Raw genomic sequence first — 16,615 nt, forward strand, 5'->3', positions numbered from 1 at the left:
CACTTTACATGGCCCTAACCCCGATGCTCGAGTCATTAACCTACTGCCGCACGATTTGTTCGAAGTGGCTTTCTCGGTGGAGAGCTTCGGTGCGTCTAGCACTTTGTGGATGTGGATAGGCTTACACCATGTTTGTTTACTCCTGACTCATCTGAATCGTCTGGATCTGAATCATCTGGATCTGAGTGAAATCACCTGACTCATCTGGATCTGAGTCGATATGTTTGTTTTGAGTCAGATCTGACTCATCTGACTCGGAAATAAGTGAGTCAGTGATTTGGTCCCATGAGTCAGGGGTATTTTGTTACCTGACTCAAATGAGTCCGAGTCAGGGGTTATGTCTGAGTCAGAGGTCGAGTCAGATCTGACTCAAAATGGAAAACAAACGGTCTGACTGCTGACTCGGTCCGAGTCAGGGGTTGACTCAGATTCAGACGCCGAGTCAGCTGCAAACAAACAAGTTCTTAGTTGGCCCTGCTTCCTGGTGTCCCACTGGACCCGCCCTTGAGCTGGTTCTTCCAAGGCTTATCTGGTTATCCCACGCAGGGCGGTGCCAGGTTTTGAGATTATCAGATTAAGGCTGGATTTGGTAATGCTTTTATTTTTCCAAAACCACTTTCAAAATCTATATCTGTCAATAATTTTTTAAATTGGTGTTTGTTAAAAAGAAATCAAAATGCTTTTTTAAAAAAAATAAAAGTGCTTTTTATCCAAATCACTTCCCAAATTCCTCAGATTTTTAAAAGCTTAAATCACCAGGACTATTTAAGTTATGAACACCATGTTCATCTTTCTTCACCTGCAGATCCAAAAACATTAATAACACCAAATTGATCTCCAGAAAAAAAATAATAATAATAACAAAAAATTACTTTAACCAAAAGAACTTGGTTAATCAATCAACAACACCTTATCAAGTTCCCATTAAACACACAGACTGTTCCATCATAGGAAATCGTCAAAGAGTTGCAATCAGTCGTAGTGTTTGTGGGTTTTATTAATTTGCACTGATTTTGTATGTGGATTAACTTGTTGATGAATTTGAGTCAGATTCAATGATGATGCTCAAAGGTGATAAGTGAATTTAGCTTTTCATTAATCATAAATTTAGGTATCTTCGAAAAAGAAAATTAGGTTTGTGATGGTAACGATCAACCGAGAATCTATTAGTTGTAGGTGGTGGTGGTTACATGAAGATTGAACCAATTTTTTTTACATGGGTCTTCATGCTTTTAATTAGTTTAGGATTGATTTTAGGAGGTCTCCATTGATGGAGGTGGCAAAGTTGCAGAAGAAAAATTAAGTGGTGATATTTTTGTGATATCTTGAAGAATTAACATAACTCTATCAATTATGATTATGAGTAGTGAAAATGATTCAATCTCTAAGTATAAAGACGAAGGATTGGTTTAATAATTTTGGAGGACCTGCTAACAATTAAACTTCTGACCACATCTAGAGATACGGTATTTGATAATCTGACGGTAGCAAATATGCTGGCTTATATCTATGCCCTGCACTGTCGTGTAGGGTAGCATTAGTCTTTAAAAGATACAAATGCATAAGTTTTGGTCCCACCAAAATTTAATGATTGATTTATTCTTTTTGTTCCTATTTTATTTTATAAATGACAAAAATTATATATGCAACCAATTTTTTATTTCTTATAATTTAATCTTTAAATATTATTATATTTTAACAAGCTTTCATAGCTCAGTTGGTTAGAGCACCCGTTTAGTAAGCGGGAGGTCTTGAGTCCAACTCTGAATGAAAGCAATTTTGATAAAAGCTTTTAGAGCGCTCTCATGTTTTCTCTCCAGCACTTCACTCCGGTGATTGGAAACCCATTACAATCACGAATTTACCATGAACTCGTCCTGTTTTTCTTTTGAATTGGTTTTCTTTTCAATCTCTTTACCACGATTTTTTCCTACTTTGCGCTGTTTTGGAATGTTTTCACTGTTTTCGTTCCTGCGTTTTTTGTTTTAGGGTTCTACACGTTTTCTTTTTTAGGGTTTTATTTCAGCATCTATGCCTAGGGTTACTCGAACCTCTTCTCGTGTTTCGCTGCACATACCCCCTTCCCAGGTACCTTCTACCATCTCTTCGACAACTATAGTTCCCCCTACCTCCTCTCCTTCGACAGTTGCAGATAATTGTGTCACTGTCCTTTCAAGAGTCTTCATGGATGCCCAGACGGAGTTCATGGAAGAGGTTATGTTAAAGTCTCCTTCCTCAAGCACCTTCACGAAAAACATCTCTTCTCGGAGGCCAGTAAGAACACTGTTAGAGATTTGATTAGCAGGGTCTTGGTTGTGTATTGCAGTCTGGAGAAGGTTCTTTACGGCCTGCGTATGTGGTTCTGCACTGATCTGTTGAACGTCGTGTTTCAACGACAATTGCCCACTGTCTCCTGCATCCCACACAAGTGCAGGCTTGCATTTTCGAGAGCTCTCAAAGCCTGCCTTGACCGGGTTTTAGCAAGTCCTTCCTCTCTGACAGGTTGGTTACCACTGTTATTCCTTCTCATTTGCACCTTATCTTTGTACCAGCCGAAATGTTCATCAGAAAGGAAGTCTGGTAATCGTAAAAGGTCACAAGTGGCAGTAATCCTTCAGGCGCTTAATGTGTGGAAGGAACCCAATGGTTGTTCCACTTTAGTGAACAAGTTGCTACAGCAACCGGTTAGGTGGGGCTCACGTTATAGCTTGCCAAAAGAATATTAACGCATGGCACTTTGCAGCTGTGATAAGGGTGTTATCTTCGTTAGGTGTCGCCCTCCATGAGGAAAAGACATATGTTGACTTGTTAGACAAACATCCTTTGGCCCCTCCCCCTGAGGTTCCCGTAGATGATATCACTGCTGACGCCATTTTTGTGGGTTCCAAGGCTGTTTTTGGAGATATTAAAAGTTTCCTTAAAGGTACGTCGTGTGGTTGTGATGGTCTACGAGCGCAGCACGTTGTTGATGTTCTTAGTGGAGCGGCGGCAGCAGTGGCGGATGACCTGCTTTTATCTATTTCCGGGGTTGTCAACCTTTCGTTGGCTGGAAAATGCCCTAGTGAATTAGGCGAATACATTTCTAGCGCACCTTTGACACCTTTGCTCAAGCCGGTAGGAGGTCTTAGGCCCATTGATGTTGGTACGGTTTGGCGTAGATTGGTTTCTAAGGTGGCTGCTTTTGCCGTTGGAAAGGACATGACCTCTTATTTAGGAGATCACCAATTCAGGGTTGGAGTTCCGGTAGGAGGGGAAGGTATTTTGCATGATGTCAACCGCCTTTTAGAGATGAAGGGTCATTCGCACAATATTTCAATGTTGCTAATTGACTTTTCCAATGCTTTCAACATGGTGAGCAGATCTTAGCTCATCAAGGAAGTTCGCCTTCATTGTCCAGGTATTTCTCGCTGGGTGGAATTTTGTTACTTACGCCCGGCTAAGCTTATTATGCCCAATATATTTTGTCTTCTTCCCTTGGTGTGCAACAAGGTGATCCCCTCGGTCCCTTGTTATTTGCATTGACTCTTCACCCTTAAGTGAAGACTATTGCTTCTCGGTGCACACTCGATTTGCATTGGTACCTTGATGATGGTACAATTGTTGGTGATACTTTGGAGGTAGCTAAGGCTTTGTGTATTATTGAAACTGAAGGACCTAGCAGGGGTTTACACATCAATATAAAGAAAACGGAAGTCTTTTGGCCTTCTTCTGATCCCAGGAGCACAGAAGATGGTGTTTCCCCTTGGATATCGGTAGACCTTCTAAGGGTGTTAAACTTTTGGGTGGCCCTGTGAGTTTAGATATGGCCTTCATTAGCGATATGTTGTTGAGCATGGTACACAAAACTGTTCAACTAATGGAGGCGATCAAAAAAATCAAAAATCCCCAAAGTGAGATGTTTTTACTTCGCAATTGCACTGGAGTATCCAGACTTTATTTTGCAATGCGAACTACCAATTCTGCTGCCCTGCAACCTGCCACCGATCTTTTTGATGACCAGTTATATCAGTATCTTAGGCTTCTAATTACTGGAGATGGTGCGGATTTTGGTCCTCTACAGAAGATATTAACTACCTTACTTATCAAAGATGGTGGACTTGGTATTTATACCATGGCTGATACTCGTGCGTACTGTTTTCTTGCTTCTCAGAGCCAGACTACCTCAGTGCAGAGAGTGATCCTTGGTGATTTATTTTCAACAGACAGAGGTTCATCTTATCAGTCATCCCTTCAGACCTTCACCCAGGTATGTGGATTACCGTCTACATACTGTATCGATGATACTCCCCCCCCCCCTTCTATGCATTCCCTGGCAGTAGTTTATTTTCATGCAGTTAAGAAGCAAATCCCAGACCAATTTCACATGTATGTAAGAGACTCCGTCCTTTGGCAATGTAACCGTATCAAACATGCACAAGACTATATTTTGGCGGTACCCATTAATGGGCTTAATCAATGCCCCGGACCTAGACAATTTAGAGTTGTGCTTTGTTATCGCCTTGGTATTCCTCTGTTTGTTGAAGATAGCTTATGCCCAATTTGTAACAAATCTATGGACGTTTTTGGAGATCATGCGCTTCACTGTGCCAATGATATTGGCTATAAGTTTCGTCATGATGTTGTCCGTGATGTTGTCTTTGACATTTGTTACAAAGCCAATGTGCCTGCGCGCAAGGAGGTTTCTCTTGGTCTTCGGACGGATGATGGTAGAGACCTTAAGCCCGCTGATATCCTTGTTCTTAACTGGGAAAGTGGAAAAGATGTGTGTGTATGGATGTTACAGGTGTCTCTCCATTCACTGGTGATGGTGTTCGTTCTTTTGTTCCTGGCAAGGAAATTTCTGGTGCGGTTTCAGGTAAACTTGCCAAATACTCAGAAAAGTGTGCTGCACATGGATATGGTTTGGGTGTTTTAGATTTCTCTACCTTAAGGGAACTTGGTGAGGATACTATGGTTTTTTAAGCGTTTAAAGAATTTTTTATTTAGCAATGACGCTAGTAGTGGTGTAGGTAGTTTCATTTTTTATAGATTAGGCATTGCTATTCACAGGGGTATTGGAGCCCAACTTGTCGCTAGGTTACCAACCAAAAGCTTTGTATGATTTATTTTTTATTTTCAAACTATTTTATGATACCATTTCATTTAATTTGTCAAAAACAAAAACTAATATTAAATAATTACTTGATTTTAGTTTGATTTTTCGTTTGAAAATTATATATATATATATATATATTAAAAATTGGTTATGTAAAATATATTTTTTTAATAATCATAATAATAGTAACAATTAGTAAATTTAATATCTATATATTTAATAGTAAAAAAAAAATTAATTATTTTTAATCCCAATATAATTGAATAAAACTATTCTCAAAGATGTCTGTTTTTGTCATTTTCCACAATAATAATGGTTGAGACTGATATTTTACCAAACACACTTTGATTGCTTTTCTAATCAGCTTTAACTTTAATTAATATTTTACCAAACGTCTAACTGCTTTTTCCACACATCATAGCACATCAACGCACAACAGAAAAGTGCTTTTATAAAAGCCGCAACAATACCAAACTAAGCCTAAGGATGTAAAAATTTTCCTTCCGTAATGAGACAGTATGGGCTTTTTATTTTTTTCTGAAAATAGAAATATATGGAAAAAGAGCAAAGGCTGATAATCATATTGATTCAGTCTCATCTGTTATTAACTCTGAATGAGAAGTATTTCCAATGACTGAATCTGTTAGATTAACCCCCTTCGAAATTGTTACAAGAAAGCTGTTTAAATTACAAATTTCATAAGCTTTGACAGTGTCATAAGCATTGTTGGAATTAAAAAGCTAGGTGTTTGGTCTGCCCAGGAGGTGGTGATGTTGCTTTTCCTTCCCTTCTTAGCCAAAAGATCAGCTACTCTGCTGGCCTTTATGTCTGCATAGTGGAAACCCAAAAAAGAAACTAGGTTGTCTGATATCTTCTTTGTTTCTTCAAGAATGGCCAGAGTTTTCCATTGAATGGTTGAAACTTTTCCTTGTAAATGCCTCATTACTGCATGATTATCCCCTTCAATGACCAGATCACCATTGATCCCACACATTTCTCAGCTTCCCTCCTACAGATCAACCCATCCTCTCTTGTGACCGAATTGACTCTGGAACGGCCATTGTTCTTGGTTTAGGCCGGAGTCCTACAAATTGATCTCTGGAACTTAAAGCACTCCCTTCTTGCAGTGCATCTATGTGAGGTTCAACATTTCGCTCGGTTCAAGGAGTCTCCACACGGACGTCTCTTCAATTCCGTAAAAAACAGCAAATCGTTTTCCCCCATCTACAGTTTTATAAACTTTGGTGTGCACAATACTTGTTTTGGTAAAAGAGGATCCAATTAATAATCGGTTTATCCTTGTGGTAGATTGGATTGATTAATTGAGTAGATCGGCATCAATACGTTTCCTTGTGATTAAAGGTATTGATTTTATTAATATTAAACGATCACCTTTGGGTGATTGAACATAAGATAAATCTAAGAACCCGACGAAGGAGTTTATGTTAAGATAAACGGAAGAGCCTTTTTCCAACTCATATCACTTGGTTGAATAGAGTTGATACCAAACAGATTTGTTGTTCCTTTACTGTTTGGAATACGAACCAAAGGAATTGTTCCAAGTACGTGACTTATTCACAAGTCGGAGGCGTGGGAATACAAACGGAATTAAGTGAACTATAGGGTTAGTTACTTGGTCTCAACTACACGAAGTTAGGTGTAATTTTGTGTAGCGGCTTAATCCTGAGAGTATTCAATTCTGGACAAGGTCCCGAGATTTTTCTGCATTTGCGGTTTCCTCGTTAACAAAATCTTGTTGTGTCATTTACTTTTATATTCCGCATTATAATTGTTCTTATTATAATTAAAGTAAATTACACAAACATTAATTTCTATTTACTTGATAAACAATCCTATTATGTTTGGTTAAGTCCGAACCTTTGTATCAAGTAAACATACTTCGTTGTTGTATTATCTCGATCTCGTATCCATAGACGATCACACGAAGTGTGAACCGATTAGTTGTATTGTCTCGACTCAGTCCATAGACAATCACTTTCGGAGAAAGGACTTATAGGTAGGAAAAGTTTTAGCTTGAGGTATATTTGGGTACCCTCGCCTTTTCAGTTAGTATACCATGGTGATCGTCCGGAAGCTTCCGTAGGGGGAGGGGTGAAAGATATATGCTTCCAAAACGGATCAATAACCTCAATAGGTATCACTTCTTTATACTTCACAAGCATATGACAACACAGATGCCCCAATGAAGACATGTCGGGACAAATACACACATCACCCGATTAACGTAATTTATCTCCTTTTGCATTTCTCTCATCATATGTTTTATTACCCAATGAGAGACGTTGAATTATATTCCTCGGAGCAACTTACCATATTGAAGATATGAAGTCATCCTTTCCATTGAGCTTTTCTCAAAAGCCTTCTTGATCCTATCGATATCACTCTTAAAGTATTGCTCCATTGCCTCGGTGACCGTAACCACGTCTACTTGGCTAGAATCGATGAAATCTTTAAATATCCCATGAGAGAACTCTGTTATACTATTTGTTTCATTCGCATAGTGTTTATACAGGTTTATCCATGCATGCACAAATTTTTCCTTGAACTTATCCAACCATTGATTCCGACAATACGAGACGACAGTTGGATAAACTTCGTTCCAATTGGAAATAAACTTGTCCAAATTCTTTTCGTACGTATCCTCGGTAAGAGACCGATAAACTTTCTCACAATCTCTTTGAAATTCCAACCACTTTTTATGATTTTCCTTATGTTCTTTGTCCACTCGCTCTTTGATCTTGCCTCTTTCATCTTCTTCTTCTTCAGGTGATAGTTTGTTCTTGCGAACATCTTCCTCTAGTTGAACAATCATTCTCTTCTAATATCCGCCTTAGTGGGTTCAAACAAGGTATGAAAAGCTTTTATCACATTTTGACGTATATGATATGTACACAGGAAATTTTGTGCATCCGGGAAGACGTCGGATATTGCATTCATTAATGTGTCATCTTGATCGGTTATGATGACCCTCGGACGATGATTTTCCCGGAAGAATAATTTCAATTTTCGTAAAGCCCAATTATAATTATAACCCCTCTCGTTTTTCATTAAACACCAAGCCAATGTGAATGATAGCTTGTCCGACGTTTTCCCCACGATGTTGAACAACAACATATTATATTTGTTTGTCTTGTAGGTGCAATCCATCATAAGAACACCATAACTTCAAGCAAAGGATGCGAAATGAATATTTGAAGGGGCTTGTTGTCTGGCCCTCTTTTAATGATACGCGTGTAGTTGTGATCCCAAACTATTTTCTCAAATTCTTGCATAACGCCCCTCCCTCCCATTATACCCTTCTAATACTTGCTTGTGCGATATAAATCTTACTTAGAGAAGACACGTTTGTCCGATCCTTTTCTTTGAAGCCTCTGAGAATTTGTCTTGGTTGCATACATGGTTTGGTCAATCTCTTTACATCTTCCATTTCATGAGGTTTTAGTTTCGCAACTAAGGAGTGACCAACAAAATCTTCCGGAACCGGGTGGTTATGACGGAAGAACCACACCGTACAATCCCATTCCTTGACATTGTCTCTTAAATTGAATACAACTAAGGGGCAATTATCCTTCCTCGTAGGAGTCTTGTATACTATATTAGTCTTCTTTGGATATACATAACCCTTTCTCTTGTGGCTATTCTTATCCTTGTATACCCCACTTCTCTCGCAAGCCATCTCAAAACGAATCTTTGAACCTTGGGTATTCCTCACCAACACACATGTTCTTAAGAGCCGTCTCTTTCGCGCAAGCAATTGCTTCCATTTTAGATTTTATTCCCTACATAAGGACAACAATGAGAGATTATAAGGTTCATTACAAGCAATCCATTAGTAAAGTTCAATATATTAGGTGAAAAGTATGATTTGGTAACATACCGGAGGCATTTTATAGTATTCAGACGTATCCCGACCAAGCGGTCTTGCATTTGTTGGATCAATATAGGTCACAACCTAAGAATCGAATGAAAAAATAATTATTTCCAAAAAAAATTAAAATACTCTGCCGGACCACAGTTACGGCATGCTCGACCAAGGTCCCGGCATGGTCAAAATGAGCCGAAACTGAAGACCAAATTTGAAACACTTTCCGGCATACAAATTTCATTTGAAATCAACGAAGGAAACATAGGTTCTGGCATGCTCGTTATCTATTATTCCGCCTCGGTACAGAGTTCCGGCGTGGTCAATAATTAATATACCATGCCGGTGTTTAGCTTTGGAAGCCACTGCTTCCTGTATGTTTTTTTGGAGGTACCGGCATGGCAACGTTATAATTGAACTATGTCGGTGGCATATTCTGTAGAATATTCCGTGGTAGGTAAAAAGTAACTTTTGTACCGGCATGGTTTTTTCGGTTGAATACAATGCCGGCATGCCTTTCAAAATGGGGGATACTTTAGGCCGGCATGGACATAGTATGAATATCATGCCGATAATAGTGTTGTCCTACGTCAATGCCGGCACAGAGCTATTTCAGCTGCAACAATGGTGGATTCAAAGAAAAAAAATCAAATTTTCAACACACTGGCACCTTTACCTGAGTATTGGGAGTACTTGTATGTTGAACTAGTTTACTCTCTTGGGTTGGTTCTTCAAGAAACTCTCCATGCTCATAAAAATCATCATCTAAGGATGTTGGTTCCACAAATACTTGCAATTGTGAGTTGTTGTCATTAGCAGAAGATTGAAGATATGCTTGTTGTTGTAGTTGAGCTAAAGATTCAGCAACAATTTTCTCTTCACAATCATCCTCCATTTTCACCAAAAAAAATTCCCTCTCAATTTTTTTCCCTCCTTCTACTCTCGCCTCACTCAGCCAAAATACAAATAATCTTATGAATTTACTAATTATAATTAAACATTAAACCTGAGGAGTAGATTAGGTATTAGGTAAATATTTAGATAAAGGGGTGATCTCGATTAGATATTTAAATCCAATTTTTGTCATTTTCCTCTAGTGAAAACTACTATCAGACCGATTTTATCAGTTTTTCCCACTATGAAACCCACAGACTCAGAACTTCACGCGCGCACCCAATTTTTGGGGAAAAATTTCTTAGAGGGCCATATTTATCAAAATTGTGTTTTCGTTCTTTTTACCAAGGAACTGTGTTGTACTAGTCTTTCTCTCTCTCTCCCAAATACGCTTCTCTGTCAGCTGAGATAGTTGACGAATTCATTGATATCAAGTGACAATCCGATCATTATAATCAAGTATTATATTTGGTGAGATTTCATGAATGTTTTTGGATTTATTGTGTTACCGTAACTTAAAATCCGATCTGGATTTAGGTTTTTTCTTTTTGATTTTGATTTTCACTGGTTTTCATTGGAAGAAAGATTCTGTGAAGATTCGACTGGAAAAATAAAGAAGAAGAGTGAGTTTGTAATTGAACTTGGTGATGAACGAAAAAGATGACGAAGCGTTGGGAATTCTACATTAGATTAGGAAAGATTGGTTGTTAGCATATTGGTATTTTCCAGTGAGAATTAATAAGATATAACGTGAGAATTTAGAAACCACAGATCTCAATCAGAGTTCATATTTTAATCCAGTTTGGGTATTGTTTCTTTAGACATAAAATATTCTCTTGTTGATAATCAATTTAAAGATGATCAAAATCATGCTAGTTTTAAGCTTAATATTATAATATTTCATAAATTTAATTCACATTGTCTTTTAATGGTATATGAGATGTGCAGCTTACTAACTGAAGAATATCTTCTTTTCGTCTATTACCAGTAGTAGTAACTTCTTGTCCAGGGCTTACTAACTGAAGGAATACGGATATGTACTCCTTTGTTATCCTATAATCTTTGAGGTGAATTTAGTGACAACTCAGCGGTGGCATTAGAAACCAACAAGGCTTGGTATTGAGTGCGTGCATTTTTCTGCAAAATGTATGTGTATATTTTCCCCAAACATGTCGGAATCCACTAAGGCTTGGATTAAAATAATATACTTAGAAAAAATGATACAAATTCAAGGTCATGATATGCTAAACTACTTCTGAGTTTGAGGAGTTGGTGTTGTTGGTTTGAAAGCTACAGATGTATTGGAACACGTAATGCAACTCTTATTGTAGGTGGATGATAAGTTATGCAACCTTTTTTTCTTCGCATAACTTGTTATGAAGTACAGAGAATGGTTGCATAACACGTTATGCAGCTACTTTTTGTTAGTATTGAAACCAACAAAAAAAAAAGGTTGCATAACACGTTATGCACCTATAATAATATCTGCATAACATGTTATGCAGTCGAGAAAATGGATGCATAACCTGTTATGCATCCGAAAATATGATTGTATAATGGGTTATGCATCGAGAAAATTGTTGCACAATCTTTTATGCATCGAGAAAATAAATGTATAACCAGATATGCATCCGTAAATATGGATGCATACTGCATTATGTATCAATTTTTTTTTGTGTACGCACTAAAATCAACCAAAACAATGGTTACATAACTTGTTATAGATGCATAACTTTGTTATCCAAATGCATAATTTGTTAAAAAGTGGAGAAAATGGTTGCATAATTCGTTATGCGTCTGCAGAATGTGTTATCAAGTTTTCGAAAATTTTGCCTAAAATGATGATCACCTTCGATTTTTTCGTGAAAAACAAAAATTTGATATTCTTGTTTGTACTCGTTGCGTAGCTCTCTTAAAAAGATTTCCAACGATATAAAATTTGTAAAATTCCAAGACGCGGATTTTTAGATATGTTATATCCAAGTTGCATTGCCAATTATATCCCTGATGCATAACCTGTCATGCGGATGCATAATCCATCATGCATACATTTTTAGTAATTTCATATAATTATGGGTGTCACGGAAATAATTATGGGTGTCACAGTACCCAAAATTAATTGTGGGCTTGACAATGAGAATATAATTTTTTTTTGGTCTCCCCTATCCCAATCGCGCGTTCTTTCGTAAGCCACGGACGTAACTAGAGCTGGCAAACAAGCCGAAACCCGCGGATAAATCCGTACCCGTCCCGTGAAAATCCTAACCCGGCTTGGTTGGGGGGTTGGAAAAATGTTGGCTTGTTGGAAAACGGGTTAACCCGGACCGACCCGTGAAAACCGCAAGCTCACCCGTTAACCCGTAATGTCATTCCCCCACAATATATTATGCTGCGTGTCCCACTCCCCTTAATATAACGTGTGTCCCCTCTGATATATAATCGAAAAACCCTAATGAAAGTGGCATTTTCTTCTTCTTCTTCTTCTTCTTCTCTTCTTCGCTCTTCCCCGACGAAAAAAGCAATAGGCTCCTCTTCATTTTCTTCTTAATTTTAATTTAAACGAAAAAGTTCTTAATCATCTTATCAATTGATGAAAAAAATTAACACGGATTTAAAGATGGAGATAGAAATAGGTGGTGATTACTGTTGATTTGAGAAGAGAAATATGGAATTGAAGGTGAATCTGGGAAATCAGAGAAGTTTGAGAAGAAACTAGGGTTTAGATTTAGGAGGAACGAATTGTCGCTGCTGCTGTGACAAACGAGAATGAAGAGATAATTAGACGGAGATGAAATATTTGGGTAATCTTTAAGGTTGAGACGGAGATGCCGATTTGGGTCAATCGGCAATTTGAACTGAATTTAAACCAAGAGGAACAAAAATATGTGGTTGTTAAAATTGGTGCTCTGAAATTGAATGGGTCGATGGTGAAATTCACAGGGGGAGAGAGATGAATTTGTGATAAACATGGATATAGAGATGAAATTTGTGTTGATAGGTGTTGTTGGTGGTAACTGCTAAGAGAGTGGGAGATAAATAATAGGCTCTGCTATGACTGATTGTTGCTTCCTGAAGTGTAGATGATGTTGCTGTTGATGTAGTTAACTGAAATTTGTGTGTGATTTTAGGTTTTTTTTTAACATATGCGTTTATGTGATAAATTTTGTAGCTTCGATTTAAGGATCAGGAGGAAGACAGAAGACTTATACTTCTGTTGATGAACCTAAAATTATTAAGGTAAGCAATCTGAGCTGTTAATAATGGAGACATGGGTTTGTAACTGTTGGTGGAAACCCGGTGGTGGTTTGAAGCTCTGTGACTTTGAATCATCCAAGAAGAAAATGAAGTTTCAGAAATTGAATAGGGAATTAGAGATTGAAGATGGGATTTGATTTTTGTGTTGAATGGATTTGTGTTTGTTTTTGTGTAAAAATAGAATGGATCTTTGTTTGATTTTTGTGTTGATAGAGATTGAAGATAACCAAAGCTTAAACAGGAACGGAAATTAGCTAAATTAACTTTTAATTTTAACATCAATTAAACAAGCCGGGTAACCCGTAGGCCCGCAAGCTTTACCCGTTACGGGCGGGTTGGAGAAATGACCACCCGTGAAAAATAATAACCCGCAAGCTTTGGTCCGTGTTAACCCGAACCCGTGTAACCCGTAACAAGCCAGTCCCGGCCCGCCCGTTTGCCAGCTCTAGACGTAACGTAACTTGTGTATGCAAGGGCCGGATTAGGATCCACCCGGTGAGGTCTAATCGGGAGTATATAAAGGAACGGGCCGAAGGGCTGACCCCGAAGTTAGAAAAGTGCCTTCAATCACTGTATAAAAATATAAGGAACCAAATATAATAAGCCAATCCTAAAACTAAAACTCTCATTTACCTGAAAAAAACTCGGGAAGAAAAATCTCAGATCTGGTTCTCAAAGATGGTTTTTTCAGGAATTTCATCAGCACTCCTAAGAAGAAACCCATTTAAGTCAAAATCCATATCTTCTTTTTCTTCAATAAGCTCGATTTCATCATCCCTTTCAAACAACTTTAACCTAACTACGATCTCAAAATTCCAGCCCCAAATCTTTTCAAACCCTAGAAGTACCGACTTCTTCCAAATCAGACAATATAGTGGCGAAACCCCAAGCCTAATCGCCCAAGGAAAAAAGAAGCAAAGAAAAAGTCCTGATCCGAAAAAAATAAAATTGGCTCAATATAATCGCAAACTCGATTTAGCCTTTAAAGCTTTGGAGAGAGTTGAATATTCGAAAGGGAGAGTGATATTTTGACCGGAGTATAAGCGGGATGCCGAGCTTGCTAATAATGCTATAAACCTTGCGTTGAAGAAATATGATGAGGTACTGTCAATATTGGGCGAGGACGAAAGAAAGGATTTTGAATGAGCAGACAGGCTTAATTTTCCCCAACGAGATACTAATTTTAGGTGAAATTATGACTTTCTAAAGTTTAAGCCAAAATAAATTCTGAATGAGCAGCCAGGCTTAATTTCCAACTCTAATCCTAATTTATGTTTACTGATATGACAATTTTTACTGAGGAAGGAAAAATATTTGGGAAACAACTGCTGGTTCGAACCAAGTAGGTATTAATAGGAGTATCTCAGCTCTTGGTGTGTTTGAATCAGTTAGCTGCGAAACGGCATAGCATCACTAGTAGGTTTATTTTGGAACTGGTGGATATTGAAGAGTGGGGATCCATCCGTGATTCCGTACTTTGATCTATTCTCCATCTACAATAGTTACACCTTGCAGCAGTCCCTTCGAAATACGTGAGCCCGAAGTTCCGTCGGGGTTGTATTTTTGAATACAACTTTATACTGCTTCTGTAAATCTTTTCATTTCACACAAGCTATCATGTGTTTAATGGATCCTCAACGAATGATATATTACCATTTTAACAGGTTCTTAAGATATGGAACACGGCCACTTTTGGAGAGGGGGATCAGGAGGGAAGTGGAGGCACTGGAGAGGAGGATTAGGAAAACCATCATGGTTTTTGTTTCTCTGAGTGAAGAAGCTACGCTGCATGACCAACAAACTACACAAACTTTTCTTGGCCCGCCTGATGCATATTTATCAATCCTGAGGTAAGATCAAGTGGATTTTAGTTCATCTTTTTAGATGTATTTGAAGACTTAAGAAATGTATGTGTAAGCATTTTTCAGACCAATGTGACATGTGTTTCAGTAGACAAGATGCTTTCCTGTATGTTTTCGTTTCAAATACTAATAACTGTAGAAATTTGGTTGGTTTATAAATTATTGCAAAACCTTGGTCGATCTGTTTGATTTTTGAGTGGATTTGTCATAACTTAACACCTCAAATGCTGGCTGGTCGATAGAAAATGTTTAAGGCTTCAAAGTATCTTGAGCAGGGTGGGGAAATGCCCCATTGTTGCCCAGGTTGTTACCATGCTGCTCCTTAGTTTAATCACGTAGCTTTCACATCTCACAGTGGCTTTATAAATTAGCTAAAATTGAGTTGGGAAGTGGTGATCAGACAGGAGAAGGTTTGGTTTCAGAAATTCAGTTTATACGGAATGTAACTCTTGTATGGTTTTGATGCACTTTCTTTCATACACTTGGCCACTTTACATGAGCTTAACCTCCTATATTATATATGTATGGTGGTTAGTGTACCAAGCACTTTTACAATTCAAAGATGCGGATCTCCAGTTTTACATGCAACTGTGAAGCAAGTTGCATATAAAATAGGCCTCGAAGAGGAGGAAAGGCATCAAAGAGGTCTCGAAGTCGCAAGGGAAAAAATACAGGTCACAAGTCTGGCCAGTTCCAAATGCCAACAATACAGGTCACAAGGGATTTAGTATTGGAGGAGGGTTTCCAAGTGGCAAGGGCAAAAATAGAGGTTCTAAGGGTAAGAGTGGTGGAGGAGGGTCTCCTAGTAAGAGTAGAGGTAGTGGGGGTAAGACCAAGAAGCCTTGAAGACTTTCTTCTTGCTTATCTCGAAATTTATCTAGGTTTGAAAAATTGGCGTCTTGTCTACTGAAATTATATTGTCCTGCATTCTTCTTGCTGAGACAACATTTCGAGATAAGAACTTCTTTCTATGTGGCTTTCTTCTTTGTTGTGCACTTTCAGTTCCATGACTCGGTCTGTATGGGTTTTCTCATCCATTTTTTTAGTAGGGCCGAGCAAAGAGGGAGGGAGGATTTTTCATACGGTCATTTTTTTGTCACATGTAAGTGATCAATTGACACAAAATGATTGGAAGTGGTCCGGACATAAAAATCAAAAATGCCCCTTTGAATCAAATTTTTCTTTTTTTTTCCTTTAGATGTTTTCCTAAATAAACAAAAGAGGAAGGGAAAATAGATGTAAGAGTCAAATTGTTTATAATTCCTTATGTATCATATTTTTTAAGGGTATACTTGGCAACCAATTTTAATATAACATATCTAAAAATCCGTGCCTTGGAATTTTATAGATTTTATCTCGTTGGAAAGGGTTAACAAAAAATCTACGCGGTTGAGTACGAACAACAATATCAAATTCAGAGTACAACAATATCAAATTCAGAGTTTTCACAAAAAATTCGGAGGTATTTATCATTTTAGACACAATTCTCGAAAATATATGTATATTTATTATGCAAACCATCACAAATGAAACATAATACTTTATGTAGCCATATTTTGGTTTATGCATCAACTAATTTTATGTTGCAACTAATAAAACGATGTACTCCCTCTCCGTTTCAAGAAA

General features: G+C 37.9%; 1 protein-coding gene and 1 non-coding gene across 5 annotated transcripts; both read left to right on the top strand.

The window, feature by feature from the left end:
• The first annotated feature begins 1,702 nt into the window (after positions 1–1,702).
• TRNAT-AGU lies at positions 1,703–1,776 on the top strand. Its single transcript has one exon. It is a non-coding gene; the product is annotated as a tRNA-Thr (tRNA).
• An 11,960-nt stretch (positions 1,777–13,736) lies between these two features.
• LOC113282315 lies at positions 13,737–16,309 on the top strand. Of its 4 annotated transcripts, none has more exons than XR_003326753.1 (3): positions 13,737–14,681; positions 14,792–14,977; positions 15,525–16,309. XR_003326753.1 is itself a non-coding variant. In XM_026531298.1 (3 exons), exons 1-3 carry the CDS (start codon positions 14,221–14,223, stop codon positions 15,715–15,717), a joined length of 387 nt encoding a protein of 128 aa, XP_026387083.1. In that variant the 5' UTR covers positions 13,737–14,220; the 3' UTR covers positions 15,718–16,309. The 4 variants fall into 4 exon arrangements, 1 of the variants encoding a protein (XP_026387083.1); XR_003326756.1 differs by having other exon boundaries at positions 13,737–14,659; XR_003326764.1 differs by having other exon boundaries at positions 13,737–14,314.
• Positions 16,310–16,615: the final 306 nt, after the last annotated feature.

This window comes from Papaver somniferum, chromosome 1, assembly GCF_003573695.1.
Source record: "Papaver somniferum cultivar HN1 chromosome 1, ASM357369v1, whole genome shotgun sequence".
In the NCBI taxonomy this organism is placed as follows: domain Eukaryota; kingdom Viridiplantae; phylum Streptophyta; class Magnoliopsida; order Ranunculales; family Papaveraceae; genus Papaver; species Papaver somniferum.